Source organism: Sinocyclocheilus grahami, unplaced genomic scaffold (genome assembly GCF_001515645.1).
Source record: "Sinocyclocheilus grahami isolate Dianchi unplaced genomic scaffold, SAMN03320097.WGS_v1.1 scaffold991.1, whole genome shotgun sequence".
Lineage (NCBI taxonomy): Eukaryota > Metazoa > Chordata > Actinopteri > Cypriniformes > Cyprinidae > Sinocyclocheilus > Sinocyclocheilus grahami.
In genome coordinates, this window is record NW_015506170.1 from 100,514 (window position 1) to 115,339 (window position 14,826).

Here is a 14,826-nt window from a genome sequence, read left to right on the forward strand (position 1 = left end):
CATACTATAAAAAGGGTCAAACTGCAGGTTTGATATCAATGTTAATCAGTAATGCTAGACTTAATTGACATTAAGGCCACAGTAATGTCATGCCATGTATAAATGAGATTTAATATCTTATTTGCAACCATATTGCGTCCTCAGAAGATTTGAAGTAAAGTGTACATGTAACAAACAAGTAATAAACCAGTGTTATGGTACTTTTATACTGCTGTTCTATCATAAATGCTTATATAGTTGCAAAATAAAACAGTGCCCAGCTTTAATCTGCTAAATGTGACTGAGGTGTGAGGATATAAAGATATTATCATTATTATAATATAAAGTAGACCCAGTCCCAATTCACTACCATTGTACAGAAAAGAGCAGCCATGATATTCTGCGTAACATCTCATTTTATGTTATAGAGAAGACAGATGGGGTTTGATGGAATCTTTTTTTTTTTTTGTGAACCATCCCTTTAAGCAGTCACCCAAGGTGTGAGCAGGGCACAGATTCTTCAGAGAGGACAGATGCTGAGGTCTTCCTTTAGCTCTCACATGAGGTTTAGTGTCCCCCGATCAAACAGAGTGTGTCATTTAGTCTGAGGGCCTGATCAAATAGACTTGCCTCTACAGCCAATGAGGGGGGAGAGCGTGTTACTGGGCAGTTATGGGTTTAGTCTCTCTCTCTCTCTCTCTCTCTCTCTCTCTCTCTGTTCTTGAGGTCGATGTCATACATCAGCGTTCATAGGTTCCCTGTGCTGCTGTGTGCGATTCTACTAACCATCAGCACTCTGTGCTGCATTTAAGATCAGCTAATAGCATCAACTATCAGCTCACCTCAGCAACACGAGCAATATTAGGCTTATTAGAGGAACACTACCTGCTGACATCAAATTATTTCTCTTTATCCTCCTGAGACCCAGCTATGGCGTTTATGCCTCTGTGGTGGACATTATATTTTAGTGAATTTCTCTGAGACCTCACATGGCACAGTTTTAAGTCTGGATGTCCTGAACAGAGCACATTCAGGGCTTTCCAGAGATACCAAATGATTGGATGTTTCACCATGACCACTCCCTCTCCTTGGTTTTTAAAAGTGGCTGACATTAATTTAGTGATAAAATTGTACATCCTTATGGAAATATGATCATATTTTGTAATTATAATTTAAATCTGATTAATTTTCAAATTGTTTGTCATAAATCAACATCTCAGGAAAATGTTATGGGGTTTCAAATCAAAATATGACCTGTTACAAAACAGGACCTCATTTCATACATGTCCACTGTCGAGGACACCAGGACTAAAGGCATGTTTATTACACATTTTGGGAGACAAAAGAATTGAATAGGAAAACAAATGATATATCAGGAAATGTCGAAGGATATATTTCTATTGCTTTCTTAGCTTTCCTTTTTTTTTTTTTTACTGTGCATCATCGTTTTTGCCTGAACGAGTGATGCATCTTGTTTTGAAAACGTTTGTAGCTAAAATCAAACATTTTCTAGTTATAGCTTAATCAGGATAAATTTTTGTATGTACAATTAATGTGCTTTTAATCTGAATCTGTAGAGTTTTTTTTACACACTTTAAACGAAAAAATAAAAAGTGTAAAGTGTGTGATGCGCGAGAGTGTTTATGCAGTTCTCCTGACAAACAGCAGGCGGCGTCCTGAACAAAGCGCACAGGTCGTAGCTGCGGGGTTTCCCTTCGGTTTCTCTCACAGATCTGCTTAAAAATAGAAAATCTGGAAGCGTCACAAGATTAAGCGTGATAAATCAAGCTAATTAAGGAATCATTAGTAGGTACAACAAAGTGTTTTTGACGATATTGCTACAGAATGGCTTGAAAAAAATTTTTTTTTGAAGACGTTTCAGGTCTAAAGGCAAAACTTTCTAAAGAAATAGGCTAATATTAATAGGTCAATAAGAGTGATGAAATGTAACCTCATAGCGTTCATATAACATTTTGATGAGAGATTTGATTTAATAAACCATCGAGAAAGATTTTCTACACTTTGAATACATATAGCCTAGCTAGCCTACACATTTGATTCATTATTAATCATAAGATATTTCAGACTAGTTTTTCACTATTTTATATATATAATTTTAGTTTTCATATACCATTTTTGACAACAGTTTTGATTATATATATATATATATATATATATATATATATATATATATATATATATATATATATATATATATATATATATATTTTTGCTTAAGTCTTCTATTCCTCAGATGTTTCTCCTGAGAAATAGATCCTAGAATCTCTAGAGTTCACGATAATGTCTCATTAATGTCTCATGCTGTGCTCCGATTTCCCAAAATACTAAAGTAGCAGAAATTCCAAAATAATTATATAATATAATAACAATAATACAAAGTCTCCAGTCAGGAATTGCAATATTCAAACTCTTAAAACAAATAAGTTGTGCTACTGCTTTGCATTATTTGTCTTATTTTTTATTTAATTTTTCTAATGTATGTTTTATTGATATAGTTATGTAATATATAGTAACAATAATGCAATTTTTATTTTAATAATGTATGCAATCAGAAATTCCGATATGAATTCAAACTCTTTCAAGAGCAAATTAGTTGTGCTGGTGCTAGAATTTTGTCTAGTTTATTTTTATTTTCTTTATATAATGTATAACAATAATAGTGCACTTTTTTTTCTTTTTAGTATTTAATTTTATAATAAATATAATACTAAAAATACTTAAGTCTGCAATCAGAAATTGCAATATGAAGAACAAATTAGTTGTGTTACTGCTTTGTGACGTTTGGCTTATTTTTTCTCATAAATTAGTATCATTTTTATGTATGTTTCATTTCAGTTTAATTTTACTGGTCCAGAGATCTTTTTTTGATGTTGTTATTAAGTATGCAACCAAACTGAAAAATCACAAATTGTAGAGCACATTATGATGTTCATGAGGATAATTGGAGCATTATTTCTTCTACTGAAGTTCACAGCAGAGACTATCTGCTCTCAGCAGCACAGCTCTGTACGTTCATCTGTCTGTCATGTTGACAGGTCTTCAGCCGCAGCGATGTTAACGTCCCGTGGCTGTTCTCCAGTGATGAGTCCAGATGGAGGATATGTTGGTACCTGCCCTTCTATTTCCATTGCCAGCTCACTCCCTCCCACCCCCGGTACACCTCCACGCCATCTGTGCCAACCTGCCGTCTCTCCGTCAGACAGTTGCAGGTTCCGCGGTGCGTGGCAGGCCTACAGCTGTGCAGACAGCCAGCCCAACATCTGTGTGTCCTGTGGGACAGATGGGGGGTGGGGGGGAATGTCCCGCTGATCTACTCAGCTGCTGCTGGCCTTAAACACAGCCACTGGCCGGCAGTTCTTTGTACAGGATGAGTTTTGCAAAGTAAGTGTAAAATAAAAAGGGACTATCTGTTCAGTATTTACTGAACTGAACTTTTCCCAACCTTGCAAAATTATACATTACGAAAAAGTAATAGTAGAGATACAGAGAGAGAGACTTCCTTCAATAACATGTAAATATATAATATACATTAAAATATAAAATACACACACTATATATTATATATATTTCTGGTGGAAATTTTAAATACAGTAGCCAATTACTTTAAATTTTAAGTATAAAATTAGCCTTTACAATTCAGTGTATCAATACAGACATTTAACAGTTTTCATACATTTCCATAAGTTGGATGAGCGATAAAATGTGATTGAAAAAATACTTTGTTGTCTCATATTTCATCTCAAGCTTGCTCTTTCCTGACACATTTGTCTACTTGGTAAAAAAAAAAAGTCAACAATACAAAGGTTACATTTCTAGCAATGTGTGTAAATAATTTCTCAAATAAATATCTGTTAATTTACACTCTCTTATAAGATTATTACGGTAGTAAAGTTGAAATATATCAAATATGAAATGATATTGTATGTTACATGTTTGCTTTTGATCATATTCTGAAAGGTTTAAATTGTATGTGCTTGTAATAACCAATATTTTTACCAATATGTGACCCTGGAGCACAAAACCAGTCATAAGTCGCTGGGGTATATTTGTAGCAATAGCCAAAAATACATTGTATGGGTCAAAATTATCGATTTTTCTTTTATGCCAAAAATCATTAGGATATTAAGTAAAGATCATGTTCCATTAATATATTTTGTACATTTCCTACCGTAAATATATCAAAAAGGTATTATCATTAGTAATATGCATTGCTAAGAATTCATTTGGACAACTTTAAAGGCGATTTTCTCAATATTTAGATTTTTGGAAATTGGTAAAACTAGAAAAAACATTGAAATAAATTTAGTTACAATTAAATAATAATAAATAAAATAAAAATGTTAATGTATAGTAAAATGCTATAGAATATAACTGCATGATTTTTGCCATTTCTGGCAGCCAGGAAATATTAAATCTTTCAGAAGTCCATACTGACTAAAATGTATTGTATTTAATGATAATTTACATTCTAAATATGTTTTTTCCCCCAAAAATGTACATTTCCTAAAAAGTGTCTATATCTGTTTAGGAAAATTAGTTCATTTCTTAGATTTTCAAATAATTTTATACTATGAATACAGACAAACACTTTTATTTCTCTTTTTTTTAGCTGTAAGAATTATTACTTGGGTGGTTGGATGGGATTTTGACTCCTTTTGTCCTTTTTCTCTCTGTTGGCACAGATAACATCTTGGACCATGGATTCCTATCCGGACATCCGGTAAGATTCTGTCATTTATTGTAAGCCACATTCCAGATGAAATGAAGCAGCATGTGAGTAGAGTCCAGGGAGAGCTGTAGGCATGTGTGCTTTTGTAAGGGATTCTCCAGCCTAACAGCTGAAACAGCTGCACGAGCGGCAGCTCCGGTGCTGATGCTCCACCACAGAAATGCTTGTTAGAGCAGAATACAGCCAGAGCTCCAAGGACCATCCAGACAGTGACTATTCATAACTGTAATGGGTATCAACAACGTCGTCAAAAAAAAAAAAAAGCCAGTGAAGGAGGGCGAGAGATCTGCTGAAAATACAAATTTATGGGAAACACTTATTGTAACAAAACTAAAAAATGCTGTCCAAAAGCATCATCCTACTGTTGCATAGAAATAATATCAGGTTAGTATTGTTGCACTTCTCCAGAACAAGCACAGAATATGAACTAAGGTACTAAAGAGCATGTTTGAATGCATAAAACATTTTACAAATCTAAAACGCATGCAAACATCATCACAATCACTGGGACTATTTTATTTCCATTTAATTAATTTAAAAAATGTGTAATTAATATGTTTTATTACATTTAGTTTATATAGAACTATAGTAATAATATAATAATAATATAATTTTCTAATAATATAATTTTGTAATTTTCACCACATTGGAAAAAAGTGTAACTGAGAATCCTGAAATGTTTCCTGGACTCTTCTACTTTATTCTATCAAAAAATAATTTCATTTAGTTTAATTTATTTTTTGTTAATTGGCTGTTTATTTTAATTTAATGTTAAATAAAGTTTTTATTAAATGTCATTTATATAGAATTATTGAATGTTATTAACAATAAATCAAAACATAAAATATTATAGAAAAATACCACATTTATGCAATTTCTGACAGCCAGGAAATATTAAAACATTTAATATCCATACAGACTAAAATGCATTGCATTGAATGATAATGTGTGCAGCAATACACAATGAAAGTGCTATATAAATGCCTCATTCATTCATTCATTTCAACCTAAAGGAAAATAGGAACTAAAGAGCACGTTATAATTCATAAAGCAGTTTACAAAACTAAAATGAATGCAAACATCATCCCAAATCCTGAAATGTATATTTATAGAATTATACTTTATTCTGCCAATATTTCATTTAATATTTATTTTTAAATTTAAATTGAATTTATATAGAATTGTAGAATGTTATTCATAGGAAATAGTAAAATATTATAGAATTGTACCACACGATTTCTGCAGTTTCTCACCGCCAGGAAATATTAAAACATCTATAGATCCATATTGCCTAAATGTATTGCTTTTAATGATCATTTAAAAATAGAAAAATGTTGGCACACCTAGACTCCAAAAATACAAAACTTGAATAACAGACTATCACATAAGTGACGTTACAAGCATGCAGGCATGAGATTGAATTTTATTATCAATATTTTTGTCGAGCACCCTGTTTGAGAGTTTTTCTAGTGATGTGCGTGCTTTTGTTTTGATTTAGTTTTTTTAATGATAATTTACAATTGATTTGAAAACCGGAAGTAAGGTATAAAATATTTTACGAAACTAAACCGCATGCAAACATCATCCCGAATCCCTCCTGACTACTGCCTGTACTGCTCATAATTAGCTGTTCTGTTTAATCCGTTCCCTGAGGTTCTCTCTAGGCTGGAGTCACTCTGAGAGAGCGAACTGCAGGAGACGTGTCCATGGGCAACGCCTATCCGTGGACACAACATCCTCGGCGTGCCTGATGCACATGACTCGCCCCCTGAGAAAGCCAGAGAGCCACCCTGATATCTGCTCTGTGATAGCAGCCAACGGCTAAACCCGCCGCACCAATCTCGCGTGGGCTGTGCAAACCCAGTGCCAACATTGCTATTGGCTCCAAAAGCAAACGAAACTGTGGCTTTTTCTGTATCGCGTCTCATGACTTCAGCCTGTCTGGTGTGAGCGGATGCTCCGTGAATCAATGGCTGCTTTAGACAAGCTTACGGTGCATGTGGAAGCTCAGTTATGCTGCAGTGAAGCGGCTCATGCATGGACAGAATCCGAATGAATGTTACAGACTAGACATCAATGTGATAAACATGTCTTAAATAGAAAAATAAGACACAAAAATGGCAGAACTGTGTGTATAGAAAGGGAATCCTGGGGGAAAAATTGTCTGTAATTCAGTAAATGGTGCAGAGGTTGTGCTGGTGGGTGGAGGGATTGGATGATCCGAGAGGAATGTAATGAGTTGTGCAGCTCACGTGAAAACAGATATGGAAAAACACACTACTGGAGACAGGGAACGGAAGCAGTACGGGCACCTTAAAAATCACAGGGCTATTTGAGAAGAGATCGATTCCTAAAATGCAAACCGTCCTAGATTCTTGGTTTTATTAGCGGAATTTGTATTTCATGCCGCCTGTTGAGTTAATCATAACAGCACACATTCTAGTAAGTTGCGTGTGTGGAGGGGATTTGTGTAAATGTATGAGGATAAGCGAGCGTGTTGCGGTGGCTGAGTCTAATGATGTGCTGTGGTTTTGGCAGTGACGAGTGACAGCTCCTGTATTCTGCGGCAGGCACAGATCTGTGCTGAATATGAAAACCACTTGCAGAGCCTGTACAGACAAGAAAACGAGCAGTTTGTCTACAAATCACACTAGAGATGGAAGATCAGTAGATAAAGAAAAATAGAAATGCTGCTGTAATATGATTATAATTTACTGTAAAGAGGAAAGAGAGCATGTGATAAGGCAGATGCGAAACTAACACAGCCAAGTATGAAAGGTTGCCTGAGCCAATGGCTGATTACGGTTTTATTGGACATTAAAATTATTTGCCGTGATTTTCCAATCAGAATAAAACATTTCAGACAGACGGAATGATAAATAATGTACTTAAAAATTATATATATAATCATCTAGGCCTTTTTTAATGAAATATGAACATTAGTGTATGTCTATATATATATATATATATATATATATATATATATACTGTATAGATATATATATAATACTTAAAACCATTATTAATCATTTGTGACCCTCGAAATTGAAATTTATACAACATCTGAAAGCTGAATAAATGAGCTTTCCATTGATGTATGGTTTGCTATTGCTAAAAATATACCCCAGCGACTTAAGATTGGTTTTGTGGTCCAGGGTCACATTTAGTTCATAATAATACATTAAATACACTCTGATACACAAATACACTAGTTTATTTCTTTTGTTTTATATATATATATATATATATATATATATATATATATATATATATATGAAACAAATTACAAGCTAAATTACTAAATTATTATATTCTGAAATTTAAATAAATATTTAATGAAATGAATATAAAAGATCAATTTGTAAATGCAACAGTGTGCCGGCATTTTTAGTTTTCAATGTATGAATTGATAGATCAATGCTTATTAAAGCTAACGTTATTCAGATCGAGAGCTGTGAGTGATTTTCTCTTTGCATTTTGTTGTATATTGACACACATCGGATTTTCTCCCAACTGTTCATGTCCATTTAAGACATAAACTGTGTTTAAGTGAACAATCCCCAATCTGGCCATTTTGAAATATTTTGTGTGTATTTGATCGCTTGGACGTGCACCTAAAGCCCAAAGTATAATTTGCTTGTCTTGCGGTCCTTATTGGAGTTTGCGCAGTGCGCGCACACATTTCAGCCTGGGGAACAGCGTCTCTTGCCCGGATTATTGTGCTTTCAATGTTTTATTATCAAACATGCCCCGCAATTTAGCAACAGTAAAGAAGGGCTGAAACGATTAGTCGACATTATAGACAACGTCAACAATAAAAAATTGACGACAAATATTTTTGTCGTCGAGCAGTCGTTTGATCTCATATGACCTAATGTAAGAGCCTGCAATAACACAGTTTGACCAGTGTGGCGCAGTAGTGCAAGACTGTAATTCAGTATATATATATATATATATATATATATAATATGAACATTAGTATTATTACTACTACTTATATGTAATACACACACACACACACACACACAAAGTAATGTCACATTTTTATTTCTTTATTTTTAATGGCATAAAGATGGTTCAAAAACATCAAGTTTATTCCGTTATTAAACTTATTGCGAAACTTTTTTTTTCTTTTTTAAATCAAACCTAAAAAAATGCTGTCCAAAAGCATCATTCTAGACCGTTGCTTATGAATAATATCAGCATTGTTGCTTTTCTCCAGAACAAACAAAAAATAGGAGCCAAATGATTAAAGAACATATTATAATGCATAAAACAGAACTAAAGCACATGCAAACATCATCCTAAATCCCTGAGAATCCTGAAATGATTCCTGGACTAAAAATGATAATAACAACAATATTATTTTCAAAGTAATAAGTATTATCACATTTGTGTATTTTGTTTATTTCTTTATTTTTAATAGAATATAGATACAAATGGTTCAAAAACGTCAGGTACACTCTGTTATTATTAGGATACTCAAATCTAATTAAAGGTTAATGTTTTTCATGAAAACGTAATGAGTCGACCCAACGCCTCACTGCGCAGGAGGCAAATGCTCTGATTTGTCAAGGTCAATTAATGAAGCCAGCTTTAAAGGATGAAAAAAAAAAACTCACACGCCCTCGGGGGTCCTGAATCCTAACAGAAACCACATTAAATGACATGAATGCATGACCACCAATTAAAATCATTTAGAGGAAGTTGTCATACACAACTGTGATGTTGCTGTTACCTTCATTCCGTGCTGTTTATTTTTCATTTTAAACCTGTATGGTGTGCAATTGCTAATGGATCAATGACAAATGTGGATGATGAGATTATTAAAAGGAGGAAATTGCTTTAAAAATCTAGTTTAAAATTCAAGAAGTTAGTCATGTTGGTTTCATTCATTTTTGAAAAAGCTCATGCCATTAAAAAAGAAAAATGGTTAAAAATGTTCAGTGGTGTAACTATCAAGTACAATAATTACTAAAATACTTTCTTGGCACTGTGAAAACGTGTGAGAGAATGTATTACAATTTTTCCAAACATGTTTTAATTATTTTTTATATTTAATAATTTTTTGGAGTCATGAATATGAAGTTAAAAAGAGTTACGTAATTTTACCCGTATAAAACATACACAGTAAATAAAAGTTTTTTCAAAGTTGTAAATAAACAAATATTATTGGAGTATACATTTGACAAGAAATGCTACTGTACATTTAGTTCAGTGCTCATTAAAAGCGTTTACTTTGTAATTAATTGTGAAATGTACTAGCAATTACTTGGTGAAAATTGTTTCTATCCCATTTTTTCAGTGTACCTTTTCATAAGGCCGTGAGGGTCTAAAGGAATCCTTTCTTTTGTCACATGACGCCAACATGGCTTCCTTTTAATGAGACTTTTTTTCTTTTTTACAATCTCCAGATAGGCTAGTTACACCACCTAGACCTTTTTTCTTGTCAAACACACACACACACACACACACACACACACACACACACACACACACACACACACACACACACACACACATTTGCATTTTAATATATTTTCCAGTTAACTTAAAAACTCGAAAATAAACATAAGCGTCACACAATTGACCCTAATATATTGCATATGCATGACTATCACATGGTTTCTTAGGGTTGCTTTAGTGCGCTTGGACTCTCTCTTTAAGAGCAGCACCCCTGCACCTTTAAGGCTGCAGAGGAGAGAGAGAGAGAGAGAGAATGAGAGGGGGGTGTTGTGTTGTGTGATACTCTGGTGCTGATGCTGAGCTCTGGAGTGATCAGTGCAGCAGGGGAAGATGCGCGTGCTTGCTGACTGCTGGACGGTGCGAGGTGGTGAAGAGGGATGCTGCTCTGAGTCCAGCTAACAGCCATCATCTCTATCCATTCCCGCGCTGGAGTTTTTGCTTTTTCGTTTCTTTTTTCGTTCTTTTTCTTTCTTTTCTGTCAAAGTTTCAGCTATGATTTCGACTCATTAATAATTCAGTGGATTTACTTTCCCGCGGCTTCTCCCTCGTACGCGGCTACACCTGTGCGCGGTGCCCTCGGTAAGCGCTCTGACTCAGCATCGCACCTGCCCGCCGCTCACCGTCTCGAGCCACAGCTGGATCTCAGCTCGGAGACAATCAGTCCGGGAGCGCACGCTTCATATGCATCCCTTCCGCTGGAACTACTAAGTACAAGATATTCATATTCCTGCGCAACGGTTTTTTTTTTTTGGAGGAAAAGTGTGCAGTGGGCAAAGAAAAATCTTAGTTTGGAGATTGAAAGGAGCGGGGCATGTGGATATTGGCCATTATCTTTTTCCAGTGCATTTTGAATGGTGAGTAGCGTTTTATTTTATTATTATTATTATTATTATTGTTATGCAGGCAGTAACTTCATGGAAACAGTGCAGTGCATTAGGAATGCATTTAAGCATGCTTGAAAAATAATGCATTTTGGTCCATTTGAATTTGTCTCGTTATTTCACAGCACCATTAGTGCATTCTTTTAAAATATGTACTAATATAATTTGAATGCATATATCATACATTCAATGCATGCAATTTCCCCCTACTAGTTTAAAATATTGCTAATTAATTTGAGCAAGTAATTCAGAAGGAACCAGTACAGTAATAGACTACTTAATAAGCATTCAAATCGACTGTTTTATGATTAGTTACGTTATTACATTTCACTGCTCATAATCCAAAAAAACATGCATGCATTAATATGCAAATAGTGCATCAAGAATGTAAAAAATATGCATCTTGACATCCTTGTTGGACCAAATGTGATGTGATTTGATGAGACAAATTTGTTTCTTTTGTTTATTTTATTATGACCTTGGACATATTTATATATTAAGCATTAGAATAACAAATCGATCTGCTGAGATACTTTTTAAAACTGCACAACATTTTAGAAAATTAAAGTGGAAAAGCAGTTTTATTAATTAAAAAAGGGCACCAAAACCCTGGAAATTAGCTAAAAAAAAAAAAAAAAGAAGGAATTATAATTTGTTGTATTGTGGCATAGTGACAGCCACCATGTTTCACGAAGAACCACTGAAGCATTGAATAAAAAAATTAATTTTACTGAATGCTTTCACTGTGACCTTTTCACAAAATATTTATTCAAACATTTTTCCCCCCGTGTGGGTGTCCGAATCATATTGACCTCTAAAAAAATTCTATGCAAATGCTTGACAGGAGGCGAGTGTGCTGTTGGCTTTAAAATGGAGAGACAGCGAGTGGGTGCTGGTTGCTGGGCTAAATCAGGATGGGTGTGTTTGTGGTGGAATAGAGAGAGTGAGAGGGGGGTATCAAGAAGAAAATGGGGCCATTTAGATGGTTTTAACAGAGCAACACTGTGTGACGTTAATATCAGACCCAGGTCACTCCAACATAGACTGACCGCCGATGTGTTTTGATAGGATGCACAAAAAATAGGGGGACATGGCGATGTTTTAGCAGCACAAGGAGCTCGGTGATGGTCTTCCGAATGATCTTTTCCCAAGCTTTGTCAGTTTTCCGCAGGGCTCAGATGAAGGCGGAAATGGACACAGTCGTTTAACCTCAATTAATGGTGTATCGATGAAATTGATTATCATTTCAGAGGGATTTGGTTTTTGGCTGATTGAGTGGTGCATGTTTAGTCAACTGTGTTCAAATGAGCATTTCTAAAAAGTGTTTCTCTTTGAATCAATATGGTCCCATTTGTACCGCTGTGTTCTAGCAGTGTGCATGTGGGTCTCTGAGGCTCCATTGATCAGTGTTCTGTTGCAGTGCCGCTGCTGTCAGTGCAGTGTGCCTCTCTCTCTCTCTCTCTCTCTCTCTCTCTCTCTCTCTCTCTCTCTCTCTCTCTCTCTCTCTCTCTCTCTCTCTCGTGTGTGGGGGAGAGAGAGAGAGAGAGAGAGAGAGAAAAGCCATACAAAATGAGCCTTTCATGATTTGGTTAAGCTCACAGCCCAGCTCTTGGCTGGTCTCTATGGAAACCCTTGAAATGTATGTTGGCGCAGTGGCCTTGGATGTTGGCCTCCCCCTGCTGTGGGGGGTGTGTCTCTCTCTCTCTCTCTCTCTCTCTCTCTCTCTCTCTCTCTCTCTCTCTCTCTCTCTCTCTCTCTCGGGTGTGTGGGAGAGAGAGAGAGAGAGAGAGAGAGAGAAAAGCCATACAAAATGAGCCTTTCATGATTTGGTTAAGCTCACAGCCCAGCTCTTGGCTGGTCTCTATGGAAACCCTTGAAATGTATGTTGGCGCAGTGGCCTTGGAGCTTCCTGTACAGGTGACCCCGGAAGTGTTTCCGTAATGGCTAGCTGTGGAAAACGTGGCGTGCTTGTTTACAAAGCCATTTGGGATGTTTATCTGGAAGGGACGGATAAATTAATTCCCTGATTTCTTCAATATCCCTTTTGAGATTTCATATTTTTCCTTTTTGTGTTCTCCTTTTAAGTTTTCAGTGCAGTTTCAGCTTGTAGATGCACAATTAATACAGTTATTTTGTATTATTTAGTCCTAATAACAAACATTTGCACCATTTTTCAAAGCTCATCTCCCGGGTACAGTGTTATTTTAGTATCAGTGAGATACTATTAGAGTTTTAATAAAAAATTTTAATCATTTTTTATTTTTATATTTTACTTTATCACTTTAATTTTAGTTAGTAATGTGTTTTTGTCATTTTAGTAGTTTGTTGTTTTAGTACATGTCTGTAGTTTTAGTCATTTTTATTTTAGTTTTAGTGCAGCTTCAGCTTAGATGCACAATTAATTAGTATAATTTAGTCCTAATAACATTCACACTGTTTGTCAAATCTCATCTCCTGTTATTTTAGTATCATTTTTGATACTATTATAGTTTTTATTCATATTTTGAATCAGTTTTTATTTTTATATTTTCCATTTTCATTTTAATTTGAACGTTTTAGTCATTTTGTTGTGCGTTTTTGCCATTTTTAGTAGTTTTTGTTTTTCATACATATCTGTGTAGTTTTTTATTAATTTTTATTTTAGTCTTAGTGCCATTTTAGCTTGTAGATGCTTATTGTCTATAGCTTGTAGACAATTATTTTGTATTATTTAGTTCTAATAAACATTTGCACCATTTTCTAAGCTCAGCTCAGCATTTTATTGAGATACTATTGAGATACTATTATAGTTTATATTAATATTTTGAAATCATTTTATTTTTCCATCTTCCTTTTTTTAACTTTAATTTTAGTTGAAGTTTTAGTAATTTTGTTGTGTTTTTAGTAGTTTTTTTATACTTATGTATATCGTGTTATCGTACATTTTTATTTGAGCTATTTTAGTACATCAAGTTAAACTGAATTAAAATGTCAAATGTTGCAACTAATGTTGCTGCAACTGAAATAAAAAGTTTATTTTATGTCAGTTAACATTTATTTTATTTCACATAACAATGTTTTTTTTTTATGGTTTCAGTTTTAGTTAACTATAATAACCCTGCCCTGATACTGAACAATGAATATTTTTGCATGTAAAATCATGCTGAGTTGTTTTCAATGGCTCTTGTGTTGGTGAAGAGCACTCGAGACCGTGTGCATATTAACACACAAATGTAATTGGAACAACAGAAACGTCCTCGCACAGACGGAGTGGAAAGTAGGTTCGATGTTGTTTTTGTAAACTGATGCTAGGGGCCAACTCTGACATACACTCAAATGGACACGGGTAAACAACACGGCGTAGAGCAAAGTGCCCAATCAGCTGTCGCTTTCCATGAGATGCCTTCTAAGAGAGCTTTTAGCTGAGTCCAGATCAAACAGACAAAAGTATGTGGGCATATCCATTTGTTTTGCTCAACAGTACGCCTGGGTTTGAAGACCGCGTTCTGCACTTTGATGTGCTGGAGAGAAATCAAGGCCATGTTTGCAGTCCTGAAAGCAAAGCAAACTGGATATTGTTCTGCAAATCATTTGAGATGTTTTAAAATCAACTTTGATACAGAACACTGTAGATTCACTGTGTTTGTTTTTTTAAAGCTCCTAAAATGTGCATGGAATGTTAGTTGAATTCTATTCTATTCTATTCTATATATATATATATATATATATATATATATATATATATATATATATATATATATATATATATAT

At 34.6% G+C, this 14,826-nt stretch overlaps 1 protein-coding gene across 1 annotated transcript in view; it reads left to right on the top strand.

Annotated features, from left to right (window-relative positions):
• The first annotated feature begins 10,559 nt into the window (after nucleotides 1-10,559).
• The window catches only part of LOC107565274 (Down syndrome cell adhesion molecule-like), an 83,299-nt gene continuing 79,032 nt past the window's right edge, over nucleotides 10,560-14,826 (top strand). Inside the window, exon 1 of the mRNA XM_016250496.1 lies at nucleotides 10,560-11,049. Within this exon, the coding sequence (XP_016105982.1) occupies nucleotides 11,007-11,049 (43 nt within the window). The 5' untranslated portion in view covers nucleotides 10,560-11,006. The remainder of the gene's footprint in view (nucleotides 11,050-14,826) is intronic.